The 21,329-nt window shown below is 39.9% G+C and overlaps 1 protein-coding gene across 3 annotated transcripts in view; it reads left to right on the forward strand.

Annotated features, from left to right (window-relative positions):
- LOC105932686 (protein diaphanous homolog 1) overlaps window positions 1-21,329 on the forward strand; it is a 125,029-nt gene that overhangs the window by 31,161 nt on the left and 72,539 nt on the right. For 2 of the 3 annotated variants that reach the window (XM_021321148.2, XM_036127039.1), the window contains exons 2-15: window positions 1,050-1,076; window positions 2,171-2,341; window positions 2,920-3,021; window positions 4,398-4,528; window positions 4,741-4,824; window positions 4,922-4,985; window positions 5,635-5,774; window positions 5,960-6,065; window positions 6,196-6,306; window positions 6,527-6,645; window positions 7,797-7,913; window positions 13,312-13,427; window positions 15,745-15,809; window positions 18,643-18,822. In XM_021321148.2, coding sequence (XP_021176823.2) covers window positions 1,050-1,076; window positions 2,171-2,341; window positions 2,920-3,021; window positions 4,398-4,528; window positions 4,741-4,824; window positions 4,922-4,985; window positions 5,635-5,774; window positions 5,960-6,065; window positions 6,196-6,306; window positions 6,527-6,645; window positions 7,797-7,913; window positions 13,312-13,427; window positions 15,745-15,809; window positions 18,643-18,822 — 1,533 coding nt within the window. The remainder of the gene's footprint in view (window positions 1-1,049; window positions 1,077-2,170; window positions 2,342-2,919; window positions 3,022-4,397; window positions 4,529-4,740; window positions 4,825-4,921; window positions 4,986-5,634; window positions 5,775-5,959; window positions 6,066-6,195; window positions 6,307-6,526; window positions 6,646-7,796; window positions 7,914-13,311; window positions 13,428-15,744; window positions 15,810-18,642; window positions 18,823-21,329) is intronic. The other variant, XM_036127041.1, reaches the window with a different exon arrangement.

Genomic DNA, 21,329 nt, shown 5'->3' on the forward strand with positions numbered 1-21,329 from the left:
TCCTCCTTCACCTCAGCTTCTGTTTTCTTGATAGTATGACTTATTGGAGTTGTTGTTTGCAGAAGTTTTGCTTAATATGAAACGTAATTAGTGGAACTGTGTGCAGTACTTGCAGGTTGTAGCTGAAAGGGTCTCCAGTGTGGAGCTGATGGATTTTTAAAGTCCTTTATCCCCTCAGTTATACATTTTTCAGTTTTCAATTTCATCAAAACAAAAAGGCTTAAACATCACAGGAAGATTTTCTTTTATGTCATTAAAACTTCTGGTCTTAAGTGACTGATACTAGATGTTGAAACAAATTTAAATAAATGCAAATAGGATTAAATCTTGTAAGAGGGAAAGGTAAGATATAAAGCGGGGGCATATTTTCTCCTGGCTTCTCTTGTTTGTCAGTTGTTGACATATTGGTAGGAGGATCTTTGTACTCGTCAAAACTTACAATCTGCTTTTATATAAACACTATTTGCAAATGCACCTTCTAAACCTAAATATTGGTCACATCCTACACTTTATTCCACATATGCTCGACTCTTCAAAATGTCAGTTATCGTTTGTGTGTGCTAACGTGTAAATTATCTTCAGTGCTGCTGTGCTTCTTCAGTAATTGAATTGGAGGTTAAATGTGTCACTCATTCATTACTTGGTGCACACTGCCATCTAGTGGCTCCCATATGCCATTTTCTTTTAGAATGATCTTGGTGACTTTTTTTCCCTCTGTGGCTATTGCTAGTTAAAACTTTCTAGTTTATAGCTCACCATAGAATGTGTGTGCCCTAATATAGAGCATAATTATCTTCAGTTAAGAAGTGGATCAAGTTTTCATCCCAATTTGATTTCACTCTGAATCACTCATGAATTACTGCTGAGCTCTGCATAGATTTCCCGGAGCTGTTGCCTGTCATTTAATTTCTGTCTAATGGATTCTTTCTTTCTCTCCTCCTCCCTGTCGCCTCTTTTCTGTCATCTCGGGTTGATTTTTCATACCTTTCCTACCCCCAAATCCCCCACCCCTCCCCACCTTCCTTGTGATCTTTTCACACGATCTGCAGAAACTGAAACGGCTGTTCCCTGATGAGGTAGGTTTGCTGCTGTGTGTTAGTGTGTTACTGTCGCCTGAGCTCGACTCGACAGCTGCTGTCTGTCAGCGACCTGGTCGGCCATAACCATCTTTAAATGTGTGTGTGTTGTCTTTCTTTGTACTTGGGCTTTAATGTGTGTGATTTCATTTATTTTCTTATGTATCAGAACTGTTTGGAAAGCCTGGGTGCTTGACACATAGATGGGTGAATTATTACGGGGTCACAACATCTTTGTGCCGAGACGTCATGCGTTTCTAAACTCTGGGTTTTCTTCCTCCGTGTGTTTTTTTGTGTTTTCAGTTTTCTTTTTATACACAGTCCATGTCCTGGCAGTATACACAAAGTTAACACAAAGCCTTAAACCCTGAGCATTTGAAAGCTCCTGTGTGGGTTACTTTGTGTGGCGTTGTTTTGTGCCAAAATTTCTAACGCCTTTAACAGTCCTCACATTTGACTAAACGTGTGCTCCTTGAAGATCTTAGCCCTTTTCAGACTTTTGTTTGGAGTGTTTCTTGCTTTATTAGAGCATCTAAGGGAGGTCTAAACCTGCACAGCAGCAGCTGTGTTGTAGTTTAAGTTGGGGTTAAATGCAAATTCATACTGCATACATCAATTTATGTATGCAGGTTGAAAGAGTGTGAGGGGCTAGTTCAATTCCATTTTGATCATGTGTGTGTAAAACATGGCTTATTTATCTATACAGTTGGCAGGACTAAGTTTTCAAAGTAAATGAGCCATCAGTTAAATGTCCCTCTTAAGGTTGGTCACATTTGTTTGAATACCAACCTTTTTATTTGATACAGGAGGGATTTCTACCTTCCTTTTTTTTAAATGGTCGTGTTGCTTAAGTTTATTATTCTCACCATATAATTTAGCTGTTGCCCAATGTCTATTACTTTCAAATTTGGAAGAATTTAATGTCTAAATGGGGCTAATGTCTTCTCTTCAAACTAAACAACCTATCGACGTAAAGGATGAAAGTTGACTTTGTCGGTGCTCTTTAAAAGGCGACTGGGGCTTACATTGTTGTTAGGTAAACCCCTCCATCCATGTCTCCTTTTTAACCCATCTCGTCTTGTTCACCATCCCAGCTGGAGCGTCTCACCAGTATGAGAACGAAAAAGGACAAGGACAAGGAGAAGCCTGCCCAGGTTCCAAGTCACCGACACTCTTCCGCTGCCAGCTACGAGCTCTCCTCCCAGAACGCTATGCTCTTTGAACAAAGTGACGACGATATCCTGGCGCTCTTCGAAAAGATGCTGGTGAGAAAAAGAAGTTTCTGTGGGGAATGCAGCCTCTAAGGTGTCGAATAAAACACACGTGCAGCTTGGTAAACTAAAGAAGCTCTCGCTGTTCAAAGAGCCTACATGTGGCTGTGCTTTTTCTATTGATGATTTTTATTTTTTATTTTTATTTTTTTCCAAGAGATAAACGATTAACACAATGTTTATATATTACCACCTATCCTGTTCAATACCTTTACCCATCTATATCGTTAGGAGGTGGTAAATCTTAATACAGGTCCTGATATATACTTGTAAAATATGTGTTGAATGTTCTTTTAATTTATTAATACACACCTTGTTAAACAGAATAGTTTCTTTAAAATATTTGATCTCTCTTTAAACTGATCGCAAAAAGTACCAGTTAGACCAACTAGGATTTTTAAAACCTAGAGTATCAGAATACATTAAGCTATGAGTGTAGCAATAACATTTTTATCTTCTTTTATCATTATTATAATATTTTCTTTTTTTTGGATCAATTACCTAAATTAAATACACAAAGATCTTTGACTTTTATTTAATTTTTGTTTTCCTTTGTTCTTTCCATTTCTAAGGTGGACATGAACCTGAATGAGGAAAAGCAGCGACCGCTGAGACAAAAAGACATATCGATTAAACGAGAGATGGTTTCCCAGTACCTCCACACCTCTAAAGCTGTAAGTACCTAAACTAACAGGATAAATACGGAGTAGACTGCACTGAAATCACTGTACAGACAGCTTTGACATACTTTAAATCCCAATCTTTGGTTTCATCATTGAAGCATCACAAAGATCTCAGAAAAACACACATTCAAAAAATAAATTAGACTTCTATGAAAATCTTTTTTAAATTCACATCTGATTTTGCGGATTGGCTGACCTTCTACATGGTTTTCAGTTATATATCTGCCAAGTGTTTTTTTTTTTTTTTGCAATCCTTTTAAAATTGAGACTCAAAGGGGAGGAGGAAAACTTTAATTATAAATTGTTTCTTTTTTTTTTTTTTTTTTTTTTTTTTTTTTACCAGCCACTTCTTACAATTAGACCTATTCATTTAACACATATTTTTAGAGAACATTTCTGGTTTTGCAGAGAAAGGCCATGGCTGCGTGATATAACTGCATTAACACGAACCTCAGCTGATGATGGCCATTTTGTAACGTATTAATATCCACCCATTAAGTAAAACTGATCTGATATCAACAGCTGGTGTTTATTTCCCATATTTCTTTCATCTTGTTGCCGTTTGTGTTGTAGGACGTTAGGGAGTCGGCCATGTAGTATTTGTTTGGGCATTTGACAGCAATGCAGCGCAGGGTCGCAGTTTATAAGTGCATGAATGTGTACACACTTACATAATAATAAACACTTATCACTGGACAACAAAAATCAAACGGTTGGATTAAGTTTATCTCAAGAAGTCTCCAAAGTCTGTCATTCAAATGTTTAACAATGCGGGACTTGAGTGCAGCTCTAATGGTTGTTCTGTAATTGGGCCCCCTCTATAAAACTGTATGAAACTGTGAAAAGTTCTGTTGAAAAGTTCTACCTGTCGTGTTATGATGATGTACATTACAATATAATTGCACACGAGTTAAAGGTAGTCGAGGATATTTCCAGAAATATAGGTAAGAAACACCCAAGGCCCTTTCTGAATAACTGGCTATGTGCAAGACAGCCTTACCCGCTCCTCCGGGGGATCGCATGAAATCATCTCCCAGATCCACTCTGGTCTTATTTCTTTCTACTGAGGCCTTCCTCTACTTCTCATAAACTTGGACGCTGTTTGCTTCTTGCGACTCTCAGCCATGTTCAAAGTATATGGTGAGAGCAGCGGAGCTACAATAATCGGCTAACACTGAATGCTAACCGCTAACATAAACACTAGAACTGTGCAGCCAGCAAACAAAGTACAAAGGAACGAACACTTACCATTAGGTGAGAGCGTCACAATGATTGACATGTGGGACAACCAATACATAAGATGATACCTTTTTTAAACTTTAATCCGCTCCTTTAAGTTTATGTTCTGGTGTCGCTGTGTTTTTCAGGGACAGGACCAGAAGGAGAGGTCCAAGTCAGCAATGATGTACATTCAAGAGTTGAGGGGGGACTACCGCGATGCGCAGCTGCTCAGCTGTCTGGAATCCCTGCGGGTCTCACTCAACAACAACCCTGTCAGGTAACGCATGCAGGCCAAAAGGGATTTGACAACTTTTATTCCTCCACCTAGGGCTTCAAACCAGATCCTTGTTAATTAAATAATTAAATAACGGACACGGTGATTCCATCAAGTTTCAGGATTTTGTTGTGAACCATAGCAGAGACAAAGTAATCACACCCCAGGCTTGGCCACACCAATAAACACTGTTTTGTTCATTTTGTCACTTTCAGCTGGGTGCAGAATTTTGGAGACGAGGGCCTCGCGCTGCTCCTGTCGCTACTCGACCGACTTCAAAACGAGAAAGACGAAAACCCGTAAGTCACAGAAATCCCTTTAGAAAGTGGCACTTGTTATGGTTTCAGCTGTATTTGTAAAACCACCATGCCTACATTCTCTTTTTATTCAATCTAGGCATATGGGAAACAAATGTCAGCATGAGATCATTCGCTGTCTAAAAGCCTTCATGAACAACATGGTAAGACAATTGTGTATTTTATCTTCAGGTTAATAAGATTAGTCTTTAAAACTAGAGCAAATGAAATTTATCTAGGACTGCTAAATCTGGACTCTATCAAGTTTTATACATTCATACCACTAGAGGGCATCAGGACCACTTTTAAAGATTATTTTATTTGTATGAATCTTAAAACATATGAAGCTGTTTTTATACAGTTATAGTTATTAGAGAATAAATGCTGTCCAGGTAAAGACGGGCAGCATAATTAGCTCTTTCTATGATACACAATATGATACATGAATTTAAAATGTAAAGGAAGCAGTAAAGATGAATAGAAGCAGAATTTCTTGTAACTACTTTAGGAATTCTGCTTCTATATCTTATAACTAAATGCATTATCTTATAATTACTTTTAATTTATTGCCAACCCTAGGAAAATGTTTGTTATATTAATTGTGCATGTAATAATAAATGCAGATGAAAAAGCTTCTTTTTAATGTAGTTAATTTTTTTCCGTTTAACTTGTATTCTTGCCTAATGCAAATAGGGTTTAGATTTTTATCAGGATGCTTTTGTTAATGATCCAAGTAAATGAGTTCTGTGTGAAGCTGCAGGCGGAAAAACCGTGAGTCCATTCTGAGATGACTTTGTGTTTCTTTGCCCTTAGTATGGTTTAAAATCCATGTTGGGCACAGCGGACGGGATTCGCTTCCTGGTCAGAGCCATCAACCCCCGGGTACCCCACATGATGGTGGATGCTGTCAAACTGCTCTCTGCCATCTGCATCTTGGAGCATCCTGAAAACCTGTAAGAATAAATATAAACAAGCGCTAACCTGGCGCTATTGTAAATCATCTCTCTACTGTTTTTTTTTTTCCTATAGGTTGGTGTGGGTAGTTAGTAAATCATTCAACATGTTCTTTTCAGGATTTTTTAAAATATGTTAAATATTAGATATTTAAATAAATTCTCTTTTCTCCCCCGCCCCCAAGTCATGAGCGTGTTTTGGAGGCCATTACAGAGGAAGCAGAGAAACGGGACATTGAGAGATTTCAGCCTCTTCTAACTGGGATGAACAATCATAACTATGCTCTTAAGGTATGCGGTCTGTTTTCCACCTGGACCAGAATAAGGTCATTCTTGGTACAATCTGTTGAATAAAAGGCAACAATTGTTTCCACATGTAACAGTTTTCTTTATGTGAAGTTAACTTTGTGTGTTTTTGCAGGGTGGATGCATGCAGCTGATCAACGCCCTGATCAGCCGGGCAGAGGAACTGGACTTTAGAATCCATATTCGCTCTGAACTCTTAAGACTGGGCCTTAGAGAGCAGCTGAAGGTAAATAACTACGTTGGCTATACATGCTCACACAGTTACTTTTTTCCGTCTTGAATATGAACTTGTTGATGGACTTGCACACGCCTGCTCAGGAAAAAAAAAAAAAGACAACTTTATCTCAGCTGTCCAAGCTCAAACATATTTCACCGTGACACACCACCTGCCATTCGCCTCTGAGCATTTTCATCTGTCTGCTTCCATCCCATCCTGTTCCCCGCAGGAGGTCCGGGGGATAGAAAATGAAGAGCTAAAGGTGCAGCTCCAGGTGTTTGATGAGCAGGCTGAGGATGACTCGGAGGACCTTAAAGGACGTCTCGATGACATCCGCATGGAAATGGAATATCCTTTCAGCGGGCAAAAGTGGCTCCTGGTTGAAAATGGCACTCCCATTACGTTCAACATAAAGAAATGCATGGCACTGTTTATTTATATAATAATAATTATTATTGTACTTTTTTTATTTTGTGCCCAGTACTCTGGAAGTGGGATAAGAAAAAAAAATTCCAATGACCAATTTGGAATGCAGACCTATTATAAAGTTATACATTTTGATTAGCTGCATAATAACTTGTGCAGTGAAATTTGAACATATTTTCTTTCTTCCATGATCGATTTCTTGATGATAGATTACATTTTGTCCACTGACAGTTTTAAAATCAGAATTTTTTCATACATGCACACACAGTCCAGTGACTTCCTCCGTTTCTTTCCTTATTTTCATCAATTTTTGTTTACTTTTGCCAAATTCAATGTTCACATTATAACTATGTTAGCTGTGGTGTTAAATTAGCCCTGAAATGTTTGTTAGTCATGCAGTCTAGCACCTTTTTAGCAGCAGTGATATTTTTAAAAATATACCTAAATTTAAATATGCTTTCACAACACCAGTTCCATTAAACTGCACTGCCTAACTACACAATAAGTGCATCGAGTCGTACTTTTGAATGCAGTTTTTATTGATGCTGTTGTATACCAGCAGTGGAAAATTGTTCAAGCAGCAATAGTAAGAATACTGATCATAATATCAGCTTCTATCAGATCTGCAAACAACTAGTTTGTGTCTGAAAGGATGACTAATTCTTATCACAACTGTGTTTATCCCCCCGGTAATTCAATAAATGAGTTATGAGTGGAGTTATTACAACAAGCCGAACTAAATGTATTTCAGTGCCTTTGACTTGAAGTTGTGATTTTCAACACCAGGTGTCTCCAGGGTAACCCTGTCTGCTTTGCTCCAAGCAACGCTGGTGTTGTCTGTGTGCTTTAAACCCATTAAGTGCTTTAAATTAATTTTAACATAGATGTTATACTGGTGTGATGTAATTGGCTTATTTTAACATCACCATACTTGTAATGATGCTTCACGATACTTCAGTTTAGAACAAGGATTTCTGTAAGGCTGTTGCTTATTAAGGATAGGATTTGTGGTGTATATAATTTTTTTTAACAAGATCCTCTGAGTGCATTTATTGATCCTTAACTTGCTTCAATGATGTGAGGGAAGTGTTTGAGATCTTGGTCAACACGGTGAAGGATTCCAAGGCTGAAAATCACTTCCTGTCCCTGATGCAGCACCTGCTCCTGATCCGTAATGATTATTTGGCCAGGTATTGCACACTAAAACACACTCCTATATGAATTTATACTGTCATAGATGGCATTTATAGTATTTATATTATACCTTTAATTTATTGGGCCCCAGAAAGCCATTTAATGGGCAAATGTGGGCAGTTAGGGAAAACGGTCATATGGCCTTTTTGGATGACATCTGTTTTTGGTTATCACCGAGTTAAAATCCTCAAATATTTTGCCTTTCAGTCACTTAATAGTGAAAACAGCATAGTGGAAAAAGATTTGTCTCCTTAAATTGCCACATTAATATTATATGTGATATAGGGCTGCATCCACTGATTATTTTAGTAGTTGGGGATTCTGGCAAATATTCTGCTGATTCATCGACATTCTGCAGATTTTTCATTTAACTACTTAAGCTTATGAGTCATTTAAATAAATGAGTAAATGCAAGTAAATTAATAATTCACTTCCCTTTTTTGAAAAAAAAAAAAAAAGTATACATTTTGTTACTTAAAATGCAATAACGTAGGAGTCACGCATTATTGCAAACGGTGCATTTGCAGTAAAACAAGAGGTTCTACCATGAACGTGTCCAAAGCTCAGCCCTTTCTGGTGGACTTAACCTCATTACATCGCTTGCAGCCTTCGTAGCTAAAATCTTCACAAAGTTTTGTATTTTACATTTTTAAACAGATTTTTTTTTCCACAACAAAAAGCTTAATGTTATCCAACCCTTGTAGTGTACTTTGGGTCCAAGTTATACTCTTCTTTTAAATACCAAAATAAATAAAAAAATACATTAACATTGCCTTTTATGTTAAAGCTCACTTTGTTTCCTCTTGCATGTGAGTGGTCAGTGAGTGTTTCCTGCTCAGCTTTTATTGAATGTTAACTCAGTTTTGGTAGAAAGAAAGGTTTTTGACACTTTCTGTTGTTCTCTCTCCGGTACTTTTTGCCCCTCTATAGCTGATACATAATTGTGAAGTGGAGGTAAATGATATAAAAAAAAAAAAATAAAAATAAAAAATCTAGAAATTGCACCACGCATGTCTTCAGCTCATCTGAGTCGGTACTTTTTAGATCCAACTTGGTTTGTGATTACAGGTCCAAATTTTTCTGGGTTGCATCTCTATCAGTTTTGCACATCAAGATAATAAAAATGTTGCCCCTTCTTAGCAAAATGGCTGAAGGTCAGTCAGATCGGACGTCGTGTTTCCGTGAACATGAATTATTGCCACAGTTTCTCAGCTGGTTTTAGGTCTGGGCCGTTGTGACATAGATCTCGTTAAATCTGAGCCACTGCATTAGCTGTGGGTTTATGTTTAGTGTCATCTGCTGGGAGGTGAACTTCACTCCCGTCTAAAGTACTTTGCAGCCTGTTTCAGGTTTTCTTCTTCGGGATTACCCTGAATTTAGCTCTGTTTTCCCACCATCTTTGACCGGGACCAGCTGAGATAAAGACACCATGATGCTACCACTGCAGGTTTTGCAGCAGGGGTGTTGTTTTCAGAGTTACCTAAAACCCATAGCGTTTTAAACTGGGTCAAAGGTGTATTTTTAAATCTTTCTATTTTTCACAAAGCTGAGATTTGTTGAGGGCACACTATTAGTTTCCCTGCAGACAGATTATCTTGTGAGCTCTGGATCTCTGCAGCTCCTCCAGAGCTCAGTTGTATGAAATTCTGTTTTCAGAGGACGGCTTGAACTGAGCTCTGAGAGATGTCCAAATCTCAGGATGTTGTTCTACTCCTCACATCTCCATCCCTGGCCTCTCTGGTGTATTCCTTGGTTTTCATGGTGCAAACAAACCTATAGAGGCCTTCACAGGAGAGCTGTATTTGTGCTGAGATTAAATCACAAACATGGGGGGGGGGGGGGGCTGTTTGAGTTTTGAAGGCAGTTCTCTTTCAGGGAGCTGAGCGTGAAGGGAACAGAATAAATATGCACACCACATCTAATGTGTATCAGTTTTCTTCCACTTCACTATTATGTAATGCTTTTTGCTGATTTATCACCCGACTGGGGGAAAAAAATGATATTTTTTTTTTTTTTTTTAGTGTTTTGATCTGGCAATCTCTGATCAGGGCTGTTCAAGGGAAAATTGTTAGATTCTAATCTCCGGCCGATACCCTGTTGGATCTTTATCTATAATTGGAGCAGAAAACTCTATAGAGATAATCAGAACGCACAGTTCAAACGCATAAAAGATAATGACGGTGTACGGTTTGAAAGTAAATCAAGCGTACCAGTAACCAGGACTCGCTGTGGCGCTCTCGATTAATGTGAGCAATTTAGAAATGGAATAAATAAAATTATAACACTACAGAGAGCACCAATGAAACATGGTAACATGGTTGCCCCCAGATAACAGACAGAAAAGGCTCAAAGGTATAATGATCAGCCCAAACTAGTAAATTTACAAAACGTTTCCAATTATGATCTGAGGGGAGTTGGTTGACAAGTTATGGCCATAGTTCAGCTGTAAATCTTTTAATGAGAACAATAGAGGAGACGATTATAAATGACAGATTTGGAGCTCAACTGTTGATATTGGCAAAGTAAGAACATTTGGAGAACATCATTCTCAATGCATTAAAATGTGATGTCTCAGTGCCTTTCATACACCAAATGATACAAACCTGTTTATGGGTAATTGAAAGAAGAGTAGAACTACAGGAGCCTCCTTGTAAATTATAATGTCAATGAAAAGCTCATTTATTTAAACAGTTCAATGCAACAACTGTAACTTGTATCATTTTAGATCCATTAAACAGAATGTTGCCAATTATGTTTCACACCTAATAAAATTAGAAATTAGGAAAAATCTATTTTGCACGTAATTGGTACATTACACGAAGCCAACAAAAAAATAGATATTTTTTAATAAACTGTTATAGCCATGGCATAGCTTAATCGTGCGAAAGCCTGACGACTGACATGACGGTTGTACGATACGGGTATTGAGACCCTTCAAATTAAAATATGATACTGAACTGCTGCTTAGTGGTCATCTTTCTAGATCGAAGTGTTGCATTTAATTTGGAAACCAAGGTCCCAGAGTCTGGGGGAATAGTGGCGCGGCACCAAATCCAAGCTGCTTCTGGTCCTGTGGGAATCAGTGCAGTCAGCGGCGATTCGTCTGCTGCTGTTTCTCTGCTGTGTTTTGTCAAGTCCAAAGTCAGAGCATCCGTCTGATGGGGAAATTTTAGATCACTTCAGGGCATCGCTTGTTGTTTTCCAGCAAGACTTGACACGCTGCCAAAAGTGCCAATAAACAGCTTAATGACCAGGATGTAACTGCACTTGATTGGCCATCCAGCCAGGCTGACCGTAACCCCATAGAGGAACAATGGGAGTATTATCAGGAGGAAGACGAGACACCCGAGCCGAGAGTACAAACAACCTGATCAGCACTGCTAAAGCAACCCGGGCTGCGTTATCACCTTAGCGGAGCACAGGCTTAGCACCTCCATGCCACGCCGAAATGATGCTGTGATTCATGCTAAACGAGCCCTGAGAAGTAATAAGTTGAGTCAGAGCCCCAATATCTGATTTAAAAAAAAAAAAAAAAGTTTTGTCATATATGTTTCAGGGAAACAGAATTTTGGGTTAACGTTAGCTGTAAGCTATCAAATTGAGCACAAACGAGAGCCTGAGCTGATTAATTTACGTAACGAGTTAAAACAAAAATTTGAGAATTGGTTAAATGAACTTTGTAGTAAAATTATCGTTTATGAAAATGCAGCGCTATACCGGCCTGAGTGGCATTGAAATAAAATGAGGAACGGTCCTGTTTGATCAGCACGTTGGCGCACAAAGCTTAGAAAAAGAACTGGTCAGTCAGGTAATCGACCACGGTAGACGAAACACGGCTGCGTGCTTCAGAAATAACGAGATGTCTGTAGAACCAGAGGTGGAAAAGACGTTCAAGAAATCTCTTCCTCTTATTTTCTTTCTCCTCACATCTCCCTCATTTTCAGCGGCTGGCTCCATTTGCTGTTTGTTTTCTTGAGGGTCTTATCAAGGAAGTGAAATTAATAAATGCAAAGAAGTCCAGTTTCATTTTAATGGAATTGAGCACCATCCACGCTTATCAGAAGAAATATGCTAATGTCTCGCGTGGTGTCCTCCAAAGCCCCTTGGAGTTTTATTTAAAGGAAAGAAAAAGGGGAGAGAATAATTGAATGACAAAACGTCTGCAGAATACTATTATTTGCTGGGGGTTGTGTGTTTTTGTGTTTCAAAGCATGGGGAATAAACAATAAGTGCACATTTTTAAATGGGGGTGGTTAGGTTAGGATGTTTGTGGTCTATTTTTAGACTTAAGTGAGCAAAGCTAAAGAAGGGAAGGTTCTTTGAAAGCAAGTGGCACCAGCTGAGTATTTTTTGTCTGTAGGAACTTTTTTTTTTTTTTTTTTTTTTTTTTTCCCCCATCTAGCTGATGCCCAATGGATGTGGTCTGTAATGGAGCCCAAAGACATTTAGAAAATAGGAGGAGGAGAAAGGGCTTCAGAGTGGCACAAAGTACAGCTTTGTTAATACAGAGATGAAAGGAGACGGTGAGACAATAATGCAGAGAAAATTGAGAGTAGTAGTAGATTGCTCCATGGAGTACCTGCTGATATGCCCCCTTTCTTCTGCCATGGTTGGCTTCAGTCTGAAGCAGAGACTATGGTGGATAAGTGTACAACATGGGCTTTGTGTAGTTGTATATGAATACTGCATATATGCAGTATTTTTTTCTTTCCCTAAATGTTACATACTAGCAGATTTTTGGTTAAATTCAATGTCCTCAAGATGAGTAAGAATTTTTTTTCTTAGGAAAAAGGTTATTTTTTCCCTACGACACTAGATGTCTCTCTCGCTCCACGGATGAAGCTCAGCTTTAGGGAGGAGGAAGGAAGAAAAAAAAAAAAACATACCTAAAGTGAAGTAGTGAAATAAGCATGAGACAAAAGCAAAGTGAGTGAGAGGGGAGACCAGAGACAGAATAAATAGTGTGGAGTTTTTGAACGTGGCAGCGTCTAATGGGGTCGAGGAACGAGACGCGTCTGAAATTGAGTGTCTGTGTGAAGCTGGTTTGATCAGACGTTTGACGCTGGACACAAACCAGCAAGCTCTCGCACAAGCAGTTGCACACAATCAATCTTTGTGACAAGAAACTCAACTTGCCCTGCTCGCACAGACATCCAATCTCGCTTTCAAAGACAGAGTAGCAGAGGATGTGTGCTTTTTATTTATTTCTTTTTTCTGAGCAGGCTAACATAATTTGTCTTGAGCAGAGGCTCTGTTATTGACGACTTGGAAACCGGAGCCATTTACCACATATGTTTGCTTTATTTTAGGTCTGGGGAAAAAAATAAATAAATTATGCTCAAGAGTTTTCAAAATGTATTTATTGATAAATACGTCTGTTCTTGCTCCTAACAGGCCTCAGTACTACAAGCTGATAGATGAATGTATTGCTCAGATTGTGCTTCACAAGAACGGGTCAGACCCTGACTTCAAGTGCCGCAAGCTCACGTTTGACATCGAAGGTTTGATAGGTGAGTAATCGGATCAGAACATGCCAGCCTTCAAGGGTTTCACATCCTTGAACACGCTACTTTCAAGCTTTTCCACCTGCATCTGCAATTGAAGGCACTTTCACATTTTGAGCAGCAATGCAGACGGCCTTTTAGATCCCAAATGAAATACTGTGGTATAAACTTTCAGTTTTCAACTTGGAGATGTAGCCATAATTTTAACTGCTTCACATGAGGTGTTAGGTCATTACTCAAGCCACAAGGTGGAGCCAGAGAGGAGGTATTGAAAGAGGCTGAATGGTGCTACAGGTTTTAACAATTCAATTGTATAAAACATTTTTCACAAAAGATTAAAAAAATCCAGCTTTTTCATTCCCCACAACTCCAAAATAAGCTCGCTGTTGCACGGTAGCGTGCACGCTCTGCTGGAGAACGGATAACTAAAACAAGCCTGCAGTGCTCATTTGTCTGCAGGGCACACCATCTCTTCCAGCTGCAGGCATGACATACACTTTTCTCCGGGCCTCAAAGTATTAGGCCTGATTTATGGTGTGTCAAAACCGCTTTGTAGAACTAGCTACCTTGGATGTTTCTGCCAGATCCAAATAGCCATTCTGAAAGATAAACCGAAAAGCGTTTTCCCAGCGATGGTGGGGGATGCTTTATCGTTAAAGAAGGGGCATTAAGTGTCTCCGGGATGAAATGTGTACTGTTCCACATGGTTTACTGATTGAAAAGCGCCACAAATGGTTCAACAAGTGTGGGGGGGGGGGGGGGGGCTTAAGGTTTAAACCAGTTACTCACGGTTGACAAGCTGGTCAGTCACGATATGAAGCAGGAATGAATGTCTGTCAGATTTCAGACGAGACAGAAATTGCTGGACACAGAGCTTAAATCCACCGTCAGAAAGGTGTCGAGGGAGGGGATTAAAGTTGACTTTGTGATTGCCACTGATCCGTGAGATCAGTTTCATGTCACTCTCTATTGAATACAAACACAGCATGTGGATTTCTCCTCTTATAAAATAATCATTTCTGAGACAAGCTGTGAACACTTGTCTGAATACAGATTCTTCTTTTTTTTTTTTTTTTTTTTTTTAAACTTGAGTGGCAGTTGTTAAAGATCAGTGCCTGCAGATGGCTGAAACAAAGCAAAATGCAGGTGGAGGGCATGTCTCCTGAGTTCAGCGCTCTTTATGGCAGGTCTCCGTTGCTCACTGCAGGAGACTCTAATTGCGCCGCTTCTAAATGCGTCCTGACACGCGCGCTGGCTGGCTGGCCTCTTTTAAGCCTGTCAGAGTTATTATTGGTGGAAAGCAGCCCAATTCTGCCCCGCATGCATTATTTAGTGTTTTTCTTTGAACTCTGAAATTCAGCACAGTTTTTTTTTTTTTCTCCCCACTCCACATTCTGTCTCCCTCCTTGCTCTCTATTCAAAGTTTGTCCCATTTAGCCTAGCCACCACGACAGACGCGCCCCCCCACCACCAAACCCATTTCACATCCAATAAACCCGTACACAAATGCACCCTGAAATTGAATGTAGGCTGCTATATTGTTAGTTTTTTTTTTTTTTTTTTAAATCGGGGGATGTCTTCATCTCTACTTTTTCATTCAGCTTATCTTAATAGGGAGAATCATCTTTTTTTTCCCCTCCGTTTTATCTTTTCTCATACTGCATATTCCTTGTATCTCCTCTCTATTTTATGGTTCACTTTCCACTTAACCATGCACAGATTTTTTCTATTTTAGCTCAACACAGGTTCCTTTTTGCCACCCCCGCCTCCTGAGCACCATAAGCTGCCTTTGATCTTGTGACATTGTGGCATTTATCTTCATATTAATTAGCTCCATGACCAGCTCTGAGCCACCTGTTGACCCTGCAATTATGCAGCAAAGGCATCCTGTTGGTCATTCAGCGTCCTTCTCACCCTGTCCTCTGCCAAGGAGCATATCTGATAATGCATAACTCCCAGAGCAGAGATTTATTTTGCAGCAAAGGGAAAACAAAGGTGTGTGTGTGCTGAAGGCTTAAAAAGGCAATGATATGTAAAAGCAGCCTGCGACACAACGCATCCTATTGTAATGAGATGCCTCTGCAATCACCTCATGGATCTTGACGGCAAGTGTTGTGATAAGGGGGGGGGGGTAAAAAAAACAAAAAAAAACAGGAAGACAGATGGCTCGTTTCTTTCTGTGAATTTATGTGAGCGGGCAAAAGCCTTTACCACACTGAAGGGTACGATGTGTGAACGTGTGTTGTCAGAACCCTTATCTTATCTGTGACCACTCTTCTGGTTTTTCTCTTTTCCCCCTTGTTGTCTCCATTTCTGTCCACAGACAACATGGTGGACAAAACCAAAGTGGAGGTCAGCGAGGCCAAAGCCGCAGAGCTGGAGAAGAAGGTACAGTCCATGTAGTTCTGCTTAAAAGTGAAGTAATCTGTGCACACATGGATAGAACAAAAAAAAACCCTCATCAACTTAGTAGTCATGTGATCAATCACCTACTATAGACAGTAAATTAAAAAGAAAAATACAGTGAAAGTGTTCTTTCGTCCCGCTCAGACATGTTTGGATTTTAATGAATCTCTGGGTGACACGAGATGACAAATTACAAGAAAGTGCCAAAGAGAGAGGTTGGCTGAAAATGAGCATCCGCGCTCGCGAACGCCACAAGACAGACGAGCACGCTCGCTCAAACACCGAAGGCGGGTAAATGCCTTGATTGTGGCTCGTTGCCAGCCTTGATGTTTCTGTCCGAGTGACAGAATAATTGCAAAGAGGGAGCTAAAAACTAGTCTTCGCTCCTAGCACGCGGTTACATGTGAGATCATATCAATCGACAAGACACCCATCCAGGCGGGCGGGCGCTCTGCGGAGTCCAATTGTCACAGACCACGCGCATCATATTGCTGGTGGAGCATGATGGGGTAATTGCGAGCAGTCCCTTTTGGCAGGAATTAGGGATAAGGCTGTCAGGCTGCTGACAGCGAGAGTAACGGATCCGCTTTCTGCAAATTAAACAGCTGTGTGTGTCGATGTCGTCTTGTATTCATCTCTCTCTTTTTTAATATTATCCTGTTTGTCAGGTGTCTAAAAGAAAATGATTTGAAAATTGCGTTAAAGTAAGTGAGAAAATGGAAAACGCTGCGAGAGGTTTTACTTTTTTTTTTTTTTATGAAGGGGGAGGCGTTGACAAAACAGTGAGAACGGCGCTCATTTAAAAGCACTGAAGCATCCTCACTTTGTAATTGACTGTAATTTTCAGAGTAAATTATACACAAAAAAAAAACACCGAACATCACTAGGCTGCAGGTAATTGTCTCAAAGTCTCAGCAGAGACGGCCTCAACAGTCTGAAAGATGTGAGCAGATGCCTCTTCAACCAGTTTCCTGAAAGCTGGTGCAGGCGAGCATGAGGTTCAAAACCTAGCTCCTGTTTTTTAATTTGAAAAACTAACTTCTGGTTAGTCATCTTTCAAAATCAATTGTTTATGAAAGTAAGTTGACTTTAAAGGTCAAATTTGTTCTTAAGCTACAGCCTCCTCATTTCTAATCAAACCGTTGTTTTGCAAAAGTACTGCACACGAAAAGTGTTTTTTCACACGATGGCAGGTTACAACCACAAACAATACCAAGTAAAACAAGGCTGTAAAATGGATGGAAAAAGATGTTTTAATTTTTAATTTATTTATTTCAGCCCCTCCTAGTTAGGACTCTGCAGAACCCTCTGTACTGCATATCTTTTGGGGGGGGGGGGGGTGGTGTCTCCAACAGTTTTCCACAAGCGAAGGTTTTTGTCCCTTTTTTTTCTTTTTTAAAATACCTCAAATCTTGCCACTGATTTTCAGCTGGATTTAGTTCTATACTTTGACTAGGCCATTCTAATGCCAGAAAAGGCTTTTTAACCTTGGCTGTGTGTTTGGGGTTATTTTCCTGCTGAACGGCCAGTTTCATGATGCTCTTTGTTCACTGATGTTCTCTAGCAGACATCTGAGAACAGCTGGACATATACTAAGCTTAAATTACACATATAGAGTTTGTAATTGTCGATACTAAGTTGTATTTAAGGGTAACAGAGTAAAGGGGGCTGAATGCAAATTCCCACCACCGTTTTTAAATTATTATATCTAAAGAAAAACAAAGTATTCTCTTTCTTCAACTTCACTACCATGCGCTACTTTTGGAGTTTTTTTTGGAGCACTGGTCAAGCCCAGTTTTTATCACCTTAGGCGGCTGGCAAAGATAAAGCCGGTTCTCTTAAAACAACGTTTTTAAGCAGTATTTCATGTCTTTTATTACAACTCAATTCGATTACAGTCATGCTCTCTACAGTGGACTCAGCCAGTCCTCCCTTAAGCGTCTTCAGCTGGTTCAGAACGCTGCTGCTCATCTTTTAACTGGGGTTGGGCAGAGGGAGCACGTCACCCCTATCCCAGCTTCCCTTCACTGGCTCCCTGTGGATTTTAGAGATCGTTTTAAGATTCTTTTATTTGTTTTTAAAAGTTTACATGGTCTTGCCCCATCTTACCTCTCTGAGCTGCTTCACCCATACTCTGCTGCTCGTTGCCTCAGGTCAGCTGACCAGCTGATCCTGGAGGAACTGAGATCTGAACTTAAGCTCAGGGGAGACGGAGCTGTTAGTGTTGCCGCTCCTAAGTTATGGATCGTTCTTATTGTCCACTGTTAAAATCACCTTAAGACACATTTTTATCCCTTGGATTTTAACACATGTTGAGACTTTTGCTTTTATTCCTTTTTATATTTCAATTGGAATTTTTGTTTTGTTGTTTTTTCCATTTTAAATGTTTGACTGTCTAAAACTGCAGCAGCTGCAACAAAGTGCTGTACAAAGTGCTTTATTAATGTAGTGGTTTGTGGTTGGAGCCTGTCAGAGGGGTGGAATCCTAATTTATTTGGGAGTCGCATGTTTTGTGCAAATGAGCGTAATTACAAACATTATTTAATTCATTGAATTACAGGAAACATTTTCTTAATTGTGTTTTTAATTAGCAAACACCTGAGGGATAACACACTGAACAGTCAGGAGTTCTGTGCAGCCCGGAGACTTAGGTGACCTTTTCTGAGCGTGAAATTTTTAGAAACGCTGCTCTCCAGATAACACCTGGTGACAATAAACACAAACATGACAGCTACTCTAAGCTTTTTCCCCTCTACTTTTTAAGTGCACTAAACATTTGCTGTCCCTATCTAACCACGACTTAAATACATATCAGCTGGAAGCGGAGCTGACGGCGCGCCACGAGCTGCAGGTGGATATGAAGAAGATGGAGGGTGATTATGACCAGAAGCTGAAGGACCTGAGCCAAGAAAAGGAACAGCTGGCCTCTTCCAAGCTGGAGCGAGAAAAGGAGAACCAGAGTCTGCAAGAACAGCTGAGCTCTTTCCAAAACCAGGTACACACAAGCAGATACCCATTAAGTGACATTAATTGAGAATGAAATCATGTTTTCAGTTTTAGGGTGTTGATTAAGCTAACTAGCTTTGACTGGATTTGTTTATAGTTTACATATTAAACTATAGGTTTTCATTATCTCAGTGTCAAAGAGTGAAAACTTAAGTTCCAAAATTGGAAAGGTGCACAGGAAACTGTAACTGCATGAAGTTAAATATTTCAAGGTGCAGATAAATGGAATCCCATAAACAAGATTGTTGCCTAAAAATAGTGAATGCCCACAGTGAGACTGAAGCCGCTTACGCTTAGTTGATTTTTCTGAAATGCAACCGATACATGTAGGAAACATGAAAGGATATTGTGGGAGCCTGCCAAATTCTGGGGGGGGATTAGCAATCTTTATAAATAATAAAAAAGCGGGACATTCAGAGAGGGAAAAAAAAACCCAGGATGGAGTCGGGACAAACATATTTTCTAAGGCCAAGATACACATGCAGTTTGTGTGTATTTGTGTATTCACTCATGGGGAGGCAAAGATGAGGATTGTTTAGCTGTCAGTGTCCTGCTGCCACACCAGCTGGACTCTGCCTCATAGTGACAAACAAACTCACAAACACACCAAGTGACCCAGAACCGTCTGCCTCTGAGCACGTGCGCTCGTTAACTTCATGAAGATGTTTCCGTGGCCGCATGTGTGTCTGTCATTTGGACAACCACCCAACTTCCAACATGAGCTTCATCCAGAGCGGCTGACGCCAGCAGAGTCGACTTCTCATCAAACAAAGGCCCTAAACAAACACACACAGTTGTCCAAAGCGTCAACCAGCACCACGAGCCAGGCATCAAACGAGCTTCTCATACTAAGATGGCTCGCGCTCTGTGTTTGAGGCGCTGCCGATGGAAGATTTCTTCACATGTAGAGATCTCTCGGTGTCCCCGTGTGTGATGCCGTGCCCAGTTCTTCATCTGCTGCCGCACTAAGAAAGCCTGCCTCCGAGGCTCCCCGCGTCTGTTACTGTCTTCTTCTCAAAGTCCGACGAAACAAACACAGACTATTTGTTACACTGCCGCATACGGCCAGGGTTTTCACACACAGAAATGCGTGCACACCGTGTTTTCACTCCAAATACGGAAGAACACATAGAGGAAATGAGCTTCTTGGTGCGTGCTAGCTCTGGATTGTGTGCGCTGTATCAATATTCAACAGCTAGTCTGCTTTTATTAGCTGACTGACTTTAATGACTTGGACAGTTTTCTCAAAATTTGGCACCCACTGATGTAAATACTGTAATCAGTACTTCAGTATGGAAATGAAAAATCCATTACAGTCTCTCTCCCAATTTAGAACTTTATCCTCTTCTTTCAAAACTTTTTCTTTTCAATTTCTCTGTGGACTTAATTTCCTTCTGCTATCATTCTCTGTGTACTTTGCCCTGCATTCTCTTTCCATTTCTTACAAACCTTAATCCTTTTTTCCTTTTTTTTTTAGGCCTTAATCACTTTTTCACTTCTGTTGTTGATCTTTTTTGCATTTGGCATCTGTTTTCTTTGGCAACACCATTTGGCAAGGGTAAAATAGAAAGTGATAATTAAAGGGATTTCCACGAGAGCGGTAACCCCTTCCTGTTCTACAAAAAAAATGCACAAAATGTAGCTTCCAATGTTATTCCACGACTGGCTGTATTTTTGGATTTTTGAAATAAAAAAAAAAAACATCTTCATGTTGTCTGCCTTTGACGATATTTTATAAAAAGAATGCAAGATAATGTTTTCACAGTTTTTTAGTGGCCTGTGAACAAGACGGTAGATATAGAAAATCGGTCCACTTGTGAAGTAAATAAGACAAAGATAAATTCTTTGAAAGCTTTTTCCACGTTTAATGTAACCCATCGCCTGAATAACATGTACTAATCTTTTGGGAGATAAAAAAAAAAAGCATGTGGTTTAAGTTTTCACGCCGTTACTCTGATGCAACATCTCTGCACGTTTCTGCAGCTACACTAATGTTGCCATAGGCCTCTTAGCCTTCCAGATCTCTTCACATCCTTTCAACATTTCTGAGGTGCATCCAATGCTGTTGAGCACTGCTGCACCATATTTTCTCCACTTGATTACATTCCACTCTGTTTCATCTCTGGGCCTGGTTATTATTTTGTCCCATTGTCCTGGCTGATGCCTTCTGATAATGAGATTCCTCTGATGGTTTTACGCTAAGATGCAACTGAGAAAATGTCAGAAAAGCCTTAACAATTTGAGGTTAATTGGAGATACTTTAACCCCAGGCTCACGTTGAATGCGGTGCAGATCCGGTTGCGGCGTCGCAAGGAAACCCAGATATTTTAAAAATCATTGTCAACTCACATCAGTTGCATGCGGGTCCAGTTACCGAGGCCGAGCGGCGCTGCAAAGAATTGAGCAAGAAGGATGTTTGACCAGACAATGCAGCGGTTACCGGATCAAGCTCCTAAATTTCATCAAATTTTACGAGCTAAACAGGAAACGTTTGGC

The sequence above is a fragment of the Fundulus heteroclitus genome, chromosome 23 (genome assembly GCF_011125445.2).
Source record: "Fundulus heteroclitus isolate FHET01 chromosome 23, MU-UCD_Fhet_4.1, whole genome shotgun sequence".
Taxonomy (NCBI): domain Eukaryota; kingdom Metazoa; phylum Chordata; class Actinopteri; order Cyprinodontiformes; family Fundulidae; genus Fundulus; species Fundulus heteroclitus.